At 43.2% G+C, this 15,544-nt stretch overlaps 1 protein-coding gene across 1 annotated transcript in view; it reads right to left on the bottom strand.

Moving 5' to 3' along the window:
• Positions 1-13,366: 13,366 nt before the first annotated feature.
• LOC145391639 (uncharacterized) overlaps positions 13,367-15,544 on the bottom strand; it is a 113,006-nt gene continuing 110,828 nt past the window's right edge. Inside the window, exons 5-6 of the mRNA XM_080266184.1 lie at positions 14,137-14,234; positions 13,367-13,705 (exon numbers count right to left, since the gene is read on the bottom strand). Of these exons, the coding sequence (XP_080122310.1) occupies positions 13,499-13,705; positions 14,137-14,234 (305 nt within the window). The 3' untranslated portion in view covers positions 13,367-13,498. The remainder of the gene's footprint in view (positions 13,706-14,136; positions 14,235-15,544) is intronic.

Genomic DNA, 15,544 nt, shown 5'->3' with positions numbered 1-15,544 from the left:
AACTGCCCACAATCTTCCACACGTACCCACACCCTTCTATGCCCACCCACACCTACTCACACCCATCCACACCTACCCACACCCATCTACACCACACCTTCCCATAACCTTCCACACCTACCCACACCCATGCACACCTGCCCACAACCTTCCATACCCACCCATACACATGCATACTTTCCACACCTACCCACTACCTTCCTCATCTGCCCACACCTATCAACACATACCCATCCCTTTCCACCCTTATCCACACCCACCCATGCCTACCCACATCCATCCACACATACCCACACCCTTCCACACCACACACCCATCCACACCTACCCACAATCTTCTACACGTACCCACACTCTTCCATACCCACCCACACCCATGCACACGTACCCACATCCATCCACACCCTTCCACACTTACATTCCCACAACCTTCCATATCCATCTACACCCATCGACACCTAACCACAGTATTCCACACGTACCCACACTCTTCCGTATCCACCCACACACATGCACACCTATCCACATCCATCCACACTTACCCACACTTTTCCACACCTACCCCAGACGATCCACATCTGCCCACATCCATCCACACCTACCCATCCCTTTCCACACCTATCCATGACTACCCACATGCATCCATAAATACCCACACCCTTCCACACCACACACCCGTCCACAACTACCCACACCCATCCACACCTAACCACAATCTTCTACACATATCCACACTCTTCCATACTCACCCACACCCATGCACACCTACCCACATCTATCCACACCTACCCATATCCTTCCACACCTACCTACCCACAACCTTCCACATCTACCCACACCCATCCACATCTACCCACACCCATCCACATCTACCCACACCCATCCACATCTATCCACACCTATTCACATCCTCTCACATCTATCTACACCCATCCACACCTACCCCCACACATCCACATCTATACACACCCATCCACACCTAACCACAGTCTTCAACAAATATCTACAACCTTCCATACCCACCCACACCCATCCACACCTGCCCACACACCTCCAGACCTACCACACTCATGCACAACTAATCACTATCTTCCCCACGTATCCAAACCCTTCCATACCCACCCACGCCTATCCACAACTTTTCACACCTACCCACACACATCCATACCTCCTCACACCCTTTCATACCTACCCTCACCTATCCACACCTACCTAGACCCATCCACACCTGTCCACACTTTTCCACACCTATCTCCACCCATCCACACCTGCCCACACTCCTCCACATCTACCCATCCCCTTGCACACCTACCCACACCCATCCATACCTACCCATACCCTTGCACACCTATCCACACCTTCCACATATACCCACACTATTCCATACCCGCCCACACCTATGCACACTTACCCACACCCTTGTACACCTACAGTATACACACCCACCCACACCTATCCACATCCACCCACGTCTATCCACACCCTTCCATACCTAGCTACCCACAACCTTTCACACCTGCCTACACCCCTCCACATCTACCCACACCCATCTACACCTACCAACACCCTTTCAAACCTACACACACCAATTCACATCCTTCCACACCTATTCACATCCTTTCACACCTATCCATACCTAACTCACACCCATCCACCCCCACCCCCACACTTCCACATCTACATACACCCATCCACACCTACCTACACCCATCCACACCTAACCACAATCTTCCACAAGTACCTACCCCCTTCCATACCCACCCACACCCATCTACACCTGCCCACACACCTCCAGACATACCCACACCCATGCACAGCTAATCACAGTCTTCCACACGTACCCACACCCTTCCGTACCCACCCACACCTATCCACAACCTTCCACACCTACCCACACCATTCAGTACCTACCCTCGCCCATGTACACCTACCTAAACTCATCCGCAACTGCCCTCACCCCTCCACATTTATACCAATATCCATCCATACCTACCCACACCTTTGCACACCTATCCAGATCTTCCATTCGTACCCATACCCACCCACACGTATCCACATCTTCCGCACATACTAACACCCCACCATACCCACCCATGCACACCTACCCACACACTTGTACACCTACACCCACCCACCCACATCCTTCCACACCCATACATACCGAACCTCATCCATCCGCACCCGTCCACATCTACCCACACCCTTCCACACCTTCCATACCCACTCACACCCATCCATACCTACCCATACTCATTCATACCTACCCACATCCATTCAAACCTACCTACACCCTTTCATATCCAACCATACCCATCCACACCTACCAACACCAACCCTCACCTACGTTTACCCTTTCACACCCACCCATACCCATCCAAACTATCCACACCCTTCTATATCTACCCACACTCATCCCAACCTACCCACAATCTTCCACACGTACTCTCACCCTTCTATACCCACCCACATCCATCCAAACCTACCCACACCCTTCCACATCTACCCACAACCTTTCACACCTACCTCCACCCATCCAGACCTACCCACCCCCTCCATACTTACCCACACCCTTCCACACCTGCTCAGACCCCTTCACACCTACCCACATCCTTTCATACCTACCCTCACCCATCCATATCCACCCACACCCATCCACACTTACGTGTTCCCTTTCACACTTACCCACACCCATCCACACCCTTCCAAATCTATCCATACCCTTCCATACCTATTCTTACCCTTTCATAGCTACCTATACCTTTCCTCACCTCCCACACCCATTCATAAGTGCACCATCATACACTTTACTATACCCATCCCCCATTTGCCTATTTACATACACCCATCCCCCATTTATTCCTTCGACAATATTTTTCGTGGTGTCTGGGGGGAAGTCCAACAGCAAATCATAAGCCCGCTGTCCTGTGCGGCGTAATTTAGTTCATATTTCAATAATAGATGGCTCTGTTGCAGGTTTCACCGAGAGAAAGGGAAGTTCCTGGCGGGAACGTGACGTCAGCCAGGCGGGAACGTAACGTCAGCCCTACGTGGACCAATCAGCGATCACCCAAGCTCGATCAGGGAAGCGGCCTTATGTTGTGCTGTTCCTGTACCCCCCCACGGAGCTTTATAACTATGTTTAAGACGAATCATGCATACATAAAGTATCTTATATCGCTCGTGCAGTTTTTGCCTCCAGATCAAGTAAATAAAAATGATAGGTTCTCTATTATATTTTCCACGTTATTAACTAGTTTATATACGTTACCTAGTGTGTTTAAAGTTAGGATAAATTTAAAAACAAACGATTTTTTGGACATTATATACTTAAGAATGTTTATAAATACGTCTGTCTGAGGCCTATTTTTCAATAAACTTGATGCTACTATTTGTCGTACATCATTTTACTTCGTATCCATTGCATTAGAGGCATAGCATCGTTCATGACTTACACCAGGTGGCGCTGCATGCTCCTAAAACCACTGTCAGCTCACCAGTTTTTTGGGAAATCAGTAGGTTATCATAAGGCCCCGTTGCTGAGCGGTGGAGCATAGTTCATGACCTTAACAATAGATGGCGCTGATGGCTCTGTGTTGGCGGGAACCAGCCTGGCTCAGGGAAGGGGTCTTATGTTTTCCTATTGACGAAAAACTTAGCTCGCTCGAAAATGTTTCTGATGCCCGTAAAAGGGAATTTCATAAGAGATTTTTTTTTTTTTTTTTCAATGGCAGGCAGGGCCATGAATAATACATAGGAATTTTGTTATAGACACTAGAGGATTAATAAAAATACTTCTTGCTTGCTGTATTTCTTCTAATTCATATACCAGTATAAATTGTTACACTAGCCCACACCCTCCTACACCCATCTACATTTCTACCACTCACCCACACACCACACCACAGCACTTACCCACCCTCCCACCCACACACACACCACACCACTCAACCCCCCCATCACCCACCCAACCACACTACCCATCCACCACATCACCCACACACCCACCCCAGACACCACCCACCCACCCACCACACCACTTTCACACAAACCATCCACCTACTCACACCATACCACCCACCACACCACTTTCACACAAACCATCCACCTACTCACACCATACCACCCACAAACAAACCATCCACCTACCAACACACACCATACCACCCACCCACCACATTACCCAAACACCACACCACACCACCCACCCACACAAAAACCATCCACCTACCCACCCACCCACACACCACATCACAAACTCATCCATACACACACACACACACACACACACACACACCATTCATCCATCCACCCACTTGCACACACATACACACCACACCACCCACCAACCCACCCACCCACACACCACACAACCGACTCACCCACACACACACACCACACCACCCACTAAACCACCTCCACAGAGACACCGCCCCCACACAAACACACCACTCACCCCCCCCACCCACACACACCACAAAACCAACCCACCCAAACATCCCACACCACACCATCAACGCCCCCCACACCCACACATCACCCCCCACCCCCACCCACACATCACACCATACCACCCACTCACAATTGCACACCACATCACCCACACATTGCACCACACCACCAACCCACTCAACCACCCACACACTGCACACCACACCATCCACCCACCCACACATTGCACCACACCACCAACCCACACATCACACCACAAACCCAACCACACATCGTACACCACACTACCAACCCACACATCGCACACCACACAACCCACGTACCCACACATAGCACACCACATCACCAACCCACCTACCCACACACAGCACACCACACCACCAACCCACCTATAGCACACCACACCACCAACCCACCTATAGCACACCACACCACCAACCCACACATCGTACACCACACCACCAACCCACACATTGCACACCACACCACCTACCCACCCACACAGTGCACACCACACCACCAACCCACACATCACACACCACACCACCAACCCACACATCGTACACCACACCACCAACCCACACATTGCACACCACACCACCTACCCACCCACACATTGCACACCACACCACCAACCCACACACAGAACACCACACCACCAACCCACACATCACACACCACACCACCCACACATCGTACACCACACCACCAACCCTCACATTGCACACCACACAACCCACCCACCCACACATAGCACACCACACCACCAACCCACCTACCCACACATAGCACACCACACCACCAACCCACACATTGCAAACCACACCACCCACTCACTGCACACCACACCACCCACCCACCCACACATTGCACACCACACCACCAACCCACACATTGCACACCACACCACCCACTCACCCACACATCGCACATCACACCACCAACCCACCGTACACCACACCACCAACCCACACATTGCACATCATACCACCCACCCACCCACCCACACATCGCACACCACACCACCCACCCACACATTGCACACCACACCACCAACCCACACATTGCACATCATACCACCCACCCACCCACACATCGCACACCACACCACCCACTCACCCACACATTGCACACCACACCACCTACTCACCCACACATCGCACACCACACCACCCACTCACCCACACATTGCACACCATACCACCAACCCACCTCCGTCACATAACTGAAGGACAGATATCAGCCATTCCTGTGATACATGGCATATGTGAGGCCTCTTAGGAAAATTAAATGGGTTTTCAATAGACGAGTTTACAACAATTGAAGGAACGTAAAGTCGACCAATCAGTGGCCAGGTAGCTCATCAACTCTCGGAAGAGGGATGTCAAAGCTGAGTTATGCATATTTAAAGATTCTTAACTCATACTTGCGATACACGAATATCATTTGTTTCTTGATTTTTTTTTCCATGATTTCAAGCTCGTTGGGGGTGACGGTGGCAGTTTTGGTATTAGTTAAGAGAAAATGGTCTGCACAAACTATCTATAGACGAATACACAGACAGTCTTCTACTCAACTGAAGCTTAAGGGTCTCTATAAATACGGCTCCAGGTCGTGACACTGGCCCGTAATTCAGACTGGACAGTAGTATTTGCAATCGGCACCGTCAAATGAAGATTACAGGGGTCGTATGTTTGAAGGATCTTAACAAGTTTACAAGATATCCAGGAGTCGTATTTATGAATGAAATACGACTCCTGGATATCTTGTGAATGAAAGGTTAAGAAGATTTATAAATATGTCTCCTGGCAGCGAGAGCATCGGCAAAGGATTTTTTTTTTTTTTTGACCGATGCCCCCCTCCTTTTTTTTTTTTCTTTGTACAGTCGCCTTAAGAAGCGATGGCAGAGTACCCAGAATATTTCGGTCAGCGATAATGCATTAACTCTTCCTTATATCTTTGCATGATGACACCTATTATGTAAAGTTGTAACAGAAAACAATAAGTAAATAGCAAAGTACTTACACATTTCAAAATTGTTGGAAACACTTCGTTAGTTATGATAATGAGAAATCCTAAACGGAACTAATCGAAATTTCAGAAATATCGCTCAAGGACAGTTAGGAATAAATTCTATTTATCTATCTACTGCCTGACACCTTAATCTCGTAAGGGGTGGCCACAAACAAACTGACTCCATGTCGCCCTGTCCCCTGCCCTGCTCCCAGCTCACACCCCCCTCTCTCATATACCTTTCCACTCTCTCCCTCCATCTCATCCTTGGCCTCCCCTTCCACCTCACTCACACAAGCTCTCGTCAGTCTCTCGCCCTCCATCCTCTCCACATGGCCAAACCACTTCAGTGTGTTTCTCCTAACGCTTCCTATCACACCCACATCCACACCACAACGTTCCTTCACTTTCTCATTTGTCTGTCTCTCCATGTAACTCCACATGTTCATCTCAAATAACTAATTTCCACTGCTCTCACTCTTGATTGTGTCCCTCCAGCAAGGTCCAAGCTTCACTTCCATACATTAAAGTTGGTATCACAATACTGTCATGCAGTAACTTTTCACTTCCATGCTCACTTCCCTGTTTCTTATCACTGCTTTCAAAAGACCCAGCAACCTTTCTTCCTCGTTGTACCCTTTCAAGCACCTCATCTAAACTTCCATCCTTACTCATCACACTACCCAAGTACTTAAATGCACTCACATTTTCCATTTCATCATCATCCAACCTCACTGTACATTCAGTGACTTTATTTCTCTTGAAGACCATAATTTTACTCTTCCCTACATTAACCTTTTTAGATTCTGTTTCTTAAACACTCTCGCAAACTCATTCACCAAGCCTTGCAGCTCCCTTTCGTCTTCACTTAACAACACAATATCATCTGCAAACGACAGTACAGGGAGCTTCCACACACTGACCTCTCTCATTAGGGCTGCTCCAACATCCATTGCCATACCTTGTATCTGTAACCCCATCCATATACAGATTAAACAACCATGGAAACATGACACATCTCTGTTTCAATCCAACCTTTAAACAGAAAAACTCACTCAGTTCACTGTCCACACACACTGCAGCCTTAGCACCCTCATACATACTTTTCACTGCATTCAACAACTTCCCATTTACTGCATATAATCTTAATGCTTTCCACAATCCTTGTCTATCCACCCTGTCATATGCTTTCTCCAAATCCATGAAGGCCACATACAACTTCTTTCCCTTGTCTAGAAACTTTTCCACTAAAGATCTAAGAATGAATATCTGATGTACACAACCTCTTCCTTTCTTAAAACCTCCCTGTTCTTCTCCAACTAATTCCTCCGTTATATCCCTGACTCTGTCAGTAAGTATCCTGCCATATAGTTTTCCTATTACACTAAGAAGACAAATGCCCCTGTGATTACCACACACTTCTTTTTCCCCCTTTTCCTTTATACAGGGGAATAATTATATCTGCCTTCCAATCCTCCTGGGCTTTACCTTCCTCCCAGGCCAATGTGCTCATCTTCCACATCCATTCTACTACTATCTCCCCCCACCTCCCCCAGTGCTTCAGCATTTCACCACACACTCCATCAATTCCTGGGGCTTTCCCCATTTTGCCTTTCTTCATTGCTTCCACAACTACCATCCTACTGATTTCTTCCTCTCTTCTCACATCCCTTTTCCCAGCCATTCCCCTGCACTTATACTTGCATTACTTTCATTCACTATGTTCAACAATTCCTTAAAGTATTCTCTCCATCTGCTCACTTTTTCACCGTTCTCCACTAGTAATCTACCATTTTTATCTTTTGCGGAGCTTAATTCTATTACGGTAACATGCAAATGTTTTTGGTCGTGTAACACTGAAAAGAAAATGCCTTCAATAAACAATGAAAATCCGCCATTTTTAATAATAAAATATTTGCCCTTGGAATACTAGTGAATAAATTAATGTCATTTGTCTCCAATTTTGTTGTCTCCATGGACACTGACAGAAAACAGGAATGTGGGGTAAGTCAGAAGGCTATTTTAAATGGCTCGATGAACAAACACGAATGGAGACAACTTTTACTCACAGACATGCAGCTACTACACTGCATTTGGCCATTTTTCCACTAAGAAAAATCTCTGGAAGACTTGTATAGGCCTGAGAACTATCAGTGAAAGAGATATCACAGAACCTCGCAAATTTGCTGAGAGTCGCAGCTCCTTGGAATATGCAAACTTGTGTCATAGTCTAGTATTCTCGGTGCCTGAACAGCTGGCAAGAGTAATAATATGCAATAAACATATCACTGAGTTCAAAACTTCCAAATCAGCATTTTCAGTTAGGCAGAACATAACATTTTATTTAAAAAGAAAGATGTTACTGATTAAAAGATCAAATAAGTATGCAATTTTGCACTGCATTAGTTTGTAAGCTCATGTTTTAATCCTCTTAACTGCCCAGTGTAAGAGAAAATGGTATAATTCATCAAAGCTAATAATTTTGCACCAATACGGAATAAAGTAGATAATTATAACTATTAAATGTGAGTGGGAGACAAGGAATAAGAGGCAGAAAAAGTCTAGCTGCTGCCTCGGGTAGGGTATCCTTACTAATAATAATTTCATATTTACAGCGTCCTTATTATTCCCATATCATCATCATAGCATTTGAAAAGCGAGCAGTGTATTGCATTCACATGAATTTTCCTAAATTGGCCTTCAAAACTGGATTATCTGTATTTGAATTCCTGGAACGTAAATACAAAAGGAGCACGGGGATACACTATACGTTACGTGCGGAGTAGAACATTACACACTGAAATCGGGAAAATGTATGTTACAGGTCAGCTTTTAATATGTCATTACCTTGTGTTATTCATTTCTCAAAATTCTTAGCATGATATATATATATATATATATATATATGTATATATATATATATAATATATATATATATATATATATATATATGTATATATATTTTTTCTGATATGACATGATGAAGTAGAGAGTTTTTTACCTCACATAAGTTTTCATGGAACACATGGCAGTGCAGAGTGTCTGAAGCAATCTGAAACTCTGCCATCACTTCTTGGGGCGACAGTACCCTCAGACGAATGCTATTCACTTTAGGGAAAAGTTAATTTTTTCCTTATTTTGTTCTTGCTACTTTCAGACCACTTTATTCAACTTTGGAAGGGTCTCTTGTATCGATATCGTAACACTTTTTTCTAAGCGATTTATTCTACATATCCCAATATACTCTAGAATTAAAAAATGGAAACTATATTAATATTAAAATGATATAAATAACATACAGGATACTGTTAAGGTGCAGTACATAAAATAAATCGCCAGGGAAAAGGGGTCACGAAATCTCCCAAGCCACTCAGAATAAAAATGGATAAAATACTGCACAGGTATATTTTGTATTTATTTCTATATTAATATATTACAAAAACTAGACACCTCAAACTTTACTGTATTTTAATATTTCACAGCCAAAACATGTATCACCATCCCTACACACCCTCCCTCCACATATGTACTTTGCCAGCAGGTGATAGGGTTAATTCTGGCTGTCACTCTCCCACATGTGGACTGCTCTAGCTACAGTTACAGCTACCAATACACATAACCAAATACACTTCTCACCCTACAGTGAGAGGCCTTCCATATTTCCACTATACCAATGTGTGTGTGTGTGCATGAGTGAGTGTGTGCGTGCGTGCATGCGTATGTGTGTGTGTGTATGCATGTATGTGCATGTGCTGTGTATGTGAATATGTGTGTGAGCTGATCGTGTATAGTACACCTGGCCAACCATCTCTGGCATATACAAGCAGGCTGCTACAGTACCTACATACATAAATACACATGGCACATATGTATACATAAAGATATATACAATACACACATAAATATAGATAAACATTAGGGATGTGCGACAGTATCAGTAGCGGCAGTATTGGCCTTTTTATTGTAGTATCACTATCGATAAGGTAAAAACATGGCCGATACTCCTATACTTTTCTGGTTTATTATGTGATTCAAGACACTCATGTTTCATGACATTGATAATCAGATGGTTATGATATTATATTATATTACATTATAATTACATGTTCACAAGGCGTGTCAAAATGTTAATCGGATACGTTTGTGTGAAGCTGCAGAATGTGGAGAATGTTTTTGGCGTATCTGGTACAGCCAGGATTCCTGGCGCTTGAATGATGAGTGAATGGAAGCGTGGCCTATTGGATTGGGCAAGTTTGTGCTGTCCGGACATTCCTACCCCTCACCCTGCCCAAGGGTGGGAAAGGATGTCTGGATGATGATGATGATGATAATTACATGTATGATGTAACATTATCATATATTAATATTATATATCAATTACTATATTGCTCCTGCATTAACAACAATCATGTTACTGACATCAAATAAATCAAAAGAAAATCAAATAAATAAAATCAAAATAAAAAAGTATCAGTATCGGTTTCGGCAGAGTATCGGCCATTTGTTAGTATCGGAGTATTGGTACTGGTATCGGCTGAAAAGTGGGTATCGGTATTGGTATTGGCCAACATCTTGGTATCGGCACATCTCTAATAAACAAACATGGTGCATAAATAGATATATACACACAGAGACAATCTATCTATCTATTGCCAGACGTCATAATCCCGTAAAGGGTGGCCATTTGACTTTGAGTTATTTGTTTTACGGGGAGGGGCACTAACCCTCCACCAACCCACTTGCTGACACATAGGGAGCACGTATGGTGTGGTTATATGGTTACCACCCAGCGTTGTAAATGATTTCTTGGCTTACAGGAAACCAATTGGCTTGTTACTCAATGTAAAGCCACCTGTAAAGGAAAGAAAAGCAATAAGAAGTGACAGGAAAGATGGGAGAAATATGAAGAGAAGAGGGCAGGCACAGAAAAAGAATGATAAAGGCTAAGGAAGAAGTAGGCAGCAATACATCAAGTAAATGGATGATGGTTGCAACCACCTACCACTACACATAGACAAACAGTACATTAATATCGACTGCACATAAATAAAGATATACATACATACATACATACATACAGCATATGAATAATACACAAAGATGTACATGCAGTACATGAATACTCACACACACAAAGATACACAGAGTACAAATACATACATAAAGATATACAGTATGTACACAACATTAATACACACATGCAAGGAAGTTTGGAAAAACAAGTAATGCTTTAGTAATTTTTTTCCTGCTATTCTAGATGATTTTATAATGATCATGAAAAAAAAAAATCTCATGAAATTGACAAAATCATCTGGTGAGAGCAAGAAGAAAAATAAAAATCTCGTATCATAGTTTTTTCACCTTAATTTGTCTCAGATTTTTGGCCTTTTTTTTTTTTTTTTTTTTTTTAGCTTATTTCAAGTGACTCAGAAAGACTTTTCGAACTGGAGAGGTTAGATACAAGATTCATTAACTCCTTCAGTGCTAGATGCTATTCCAAAATTGAATAAAATCGTCTGGAAGCAGCAAGAGTCAAATATTAAAAACACATAACTGGATTCAGGGGTCTAACACATCCACATCTGAACACAAACTTAATAATATAGTAACGCGTCATTATAATTAACTCCCTGGGAATCAAAGGCACACAGATTTACAACTAGACTTGATTCACACAATATTACTACTATTAAGGCACAAAATTCAACTTAAACTATCCTACATCAACCTTCACAATCACTGAATTTCTCTTCTATGTCTTTGACTGAAGAACACAGAGGTACAGGTTGGAGGGTAGAGCTGGAAGGGGAGCTGGGGTACCATAACATGGATTTTTTTTTTTTTTTTTTTTAATCCTTCTCTCATTATTTTCCCCACACATTTCCCTATACAGTCAAGTCGCCTATGGGGCGTGCTTCTATGGCATGGTTTTCTATGACACGGCAATGTGCCAGACCCCCCAAAAAAACGAACCATGTGCATAAACTATACCTATGACGTGGGGGCAGCAAGGTTTGAAATGTACCTCTTGCCTCAGAACCCCTGACCCTACCCCTTCCACTTAAGCACTATCGTACAGGTACATACAGTACAGTCACTACTCGTTATACGTTGAACTGGCATACGATAATTCGCTACAACTTTAAAGTTACACCCCAAAATCCAATTTACGATGAATTTCCCACCATAACGATATTGCCATCGTAAAATTCTGTACGAAGCGCTAGGCATGCAAGGTGACCGTCGCTCATCTCAGGCAAGATGGCGGCCCCAGCATGAAGAGCATTGTTTTGGTTCAGTTGTGCAGTCCCACCACCCCTTCAAAGCCTTGTCTTTTCCACTCGTTAATGTGTGCCCCCCTGCTGTCGTCATCTCTCAGCCAAGCATCGTACTACAGTATACATCGTGTAGCACCAGGCCAACGTTATGCAAGTGTGATTATTGTCGTTGTTGCAATGATTTACTGTACCGGTACGTGAGTAATGCTACCTGCATTGGTTTTGATAGTGTTTGTTTTGGTCTTGGAGACAACTTGGACCGACACAGGAAGTGATTAAGGTGGGTTGTCACTTTTGTTTGATTGATTGCTTGTGCACATGTGTAAAGTGGGGAAAAATAGGGAAAAGTGGGGAGAAAAGGGGGATTTTGGGTGAACGTCTAGAACCAAATTGAATTTTTCCCATAGGTTTAGTTATTTGTATGGCGTGGTTTTCTATGGCACGGGCTTTGTCCAGAACCAATTAACTGCGCCTAAGGCGACATGACTGTACATCGACTTCCTTCCCTTCTCTCTCAATTGTCACTTTACATCATCCTTGAGTCTATCCCCAGTCAATTTTTGCCACATACTTATCTCCCCACTCAACTTAATTCTTCTCATAACTTCTTGACCATACATGACAGAGCTCTCGTAGACTCTACATCATCATCAATTTTATCCCCACATCATATCATCCTACATTCTGTCCCACTCAACTTCATCCTTCTCATACCTCATAAACATATGTGACACAGAGCTCTCCTAGACTCTATCGTGACTACATCATCCTCTTGCCACCACGAACACGCCAAAACTCCGCCACGCCAGAGGATAGAGCGTTTAGAGCCAGAGTCCGTGCCTGGTCTGGAGAGAAGCCCACTAGAGAGGTGCCTATGGTCTGAACACCCTCGCTTTCAGTCAGGATGCTCCCTTCAATGACTTCTGCAGGAGTGTACATGTACTCCCCTCCCAAACTCTTCATCATCTGTGGAAGAACGGAGGATTAGGAGAAATGAATGGACGATTAGAAGAATAACAATGGGAGATTTGGAGAAAAGAATTAGGGACTAGGCAAAATGAATGAAGGATTTGGCAAAAAGAATGGGGATTAGGAGAAAAAAATGGAGGATCAGGAAAAAAGAATGGGGGATTAAGGAAAAAGTTTGAAGGATTAGGAGAAAAGAATGGGAGATTAGGAGAAAAGATTGGGGGATTAGGTGAAAAGAATGGAGATTAGGTGAAAATAATGATGGATTAGGAGAAAACAATGGGGGATTAGGCAAAAATAATGGGGACTAGGAGAGAAGATTGAGGGATTAGGTGAAAAGAATGGGGGATTAGAAGAGATGATAGAGCCACAACATATTAATGTTATGAATCATGTGTAAATGCAACATAACATGTGATGTGACGTACCGTATGCTGTGATGCAGCCATGACGTGTGACGGTAGGAGGTCAACATTACAAGCCACCTCAATCTTGCCTTCATGTGGGAATGCCATTGCTTGTACACCTGAAATAATAGTAATAATAATATTAATAATAATAATAATAACATTAATAACAATAATAATAATAATAACAGTTGTAACAGTAGTAGTAAAGTTCTGTTATGGCTTGGATGAGACGTTGACTGTCATTCTCCCTCGTGAGGTCAGCACTCCTATGTCTCAGGGGCACAAGATCATCAGCCCCCAGGCCTGTCTCTCTGGCGGGTATGGATTATGAGTACTAAGCAACTGTGGTCGAGCTGCATAGACCAGCGACTCCAATACATTAAATGTCTTTGTTAACAATGTAATATTAAAAAATAAAAATAAAATAATAAAAGTAGTAGTAGATGGTTGGTAACCGCAGCAGTTGGCATACTTAAGGCCAATGGATTGTAATATGAGAGTTAGTGTTAACTTTCACATTACAAATCCAAATGATGAGCTGTATTATGAGGGTTGGTTTTTGATCTTCACAATATAATTCCCAAATGGACAGATGTGATGTTATCTTAAAAAAAAGAAGAAAAAAAGTAGCAGTAGTAGTAGTAGTAGTAGTAATAGTAGTAGTAGCAGCAGCAGTAGTGGAAGTAATAATAATAATAATAGTAGTAGTAGTAGTGGTAGTAGTAGTAGTAGTGGTAGTAGTAGTAGTAGTAGTAGTAGTAGTAGTAGTAGTAGTAATAATAATAATAATAATAATAATAACAACAACAATAACAACAACCTGTGAAATACTGTATATGCACATTGATACAACAAGAAAAACTTCTAACACTTTTAAAAACACTTTCTAACTTTAAAAAATTAGACATGCTATTATTATTCTAACACCTCCTTATATCTATCAATATTTCTCACACAATGTTACTCTCACACACCTGCTAATACTATTCACACACCTATTAACATTACTCACACACCTGCTAATATTACTCCCATATGCCTACTAATATTCCTCACACCTGCTAATATTCCTCACACACCTGGTAATTGTGCAAATGAAACGCTTGGCTACTGCCCAAGCTTTACTCAACTTAATTCTCGAGTACAGTCTGAATGCAAGACGCAAACTTCTTAGCTACAATACAGTATCCCTTACAAGTCATTTGTATAATGGAGTTCATGCATTATAACCACACAAAATCACTCAACAGTATGAAAATACACACTTTCCTCAGTATATAATATAACTTGTCTGTCCTAACCTAATTAGAACAAAGATAACTCACACTAATATGCCACTCCATCCCACTCGCCAGCAATGTGACCGCTCCGATGTAAACATAAACAAACAGGCGAGTATGAAAAACACCAACAGCAAAAGCAAAGT

Source organism: Coenobita brevimanus, chromosome 19 (genome assembly GCF_032717465.1).
Source record: "Coenobita brevimanus isolate Jiangsu-jjx chromosome 19, ASM3271746v2, whole genome shotgun sequence".
Taxonomy (NCBI): domain Eukaryota; kingdom Metazoa; phylum Arthropoda; class Malacostraca; order Decapoda; family Coenobitidae; genus Coenobita; species Coenobita brevimanus.
Note: the sequence above shows the minus strand (reverse complement) of the source record. Positions and strands in the feature narration are given on the sequence as shown.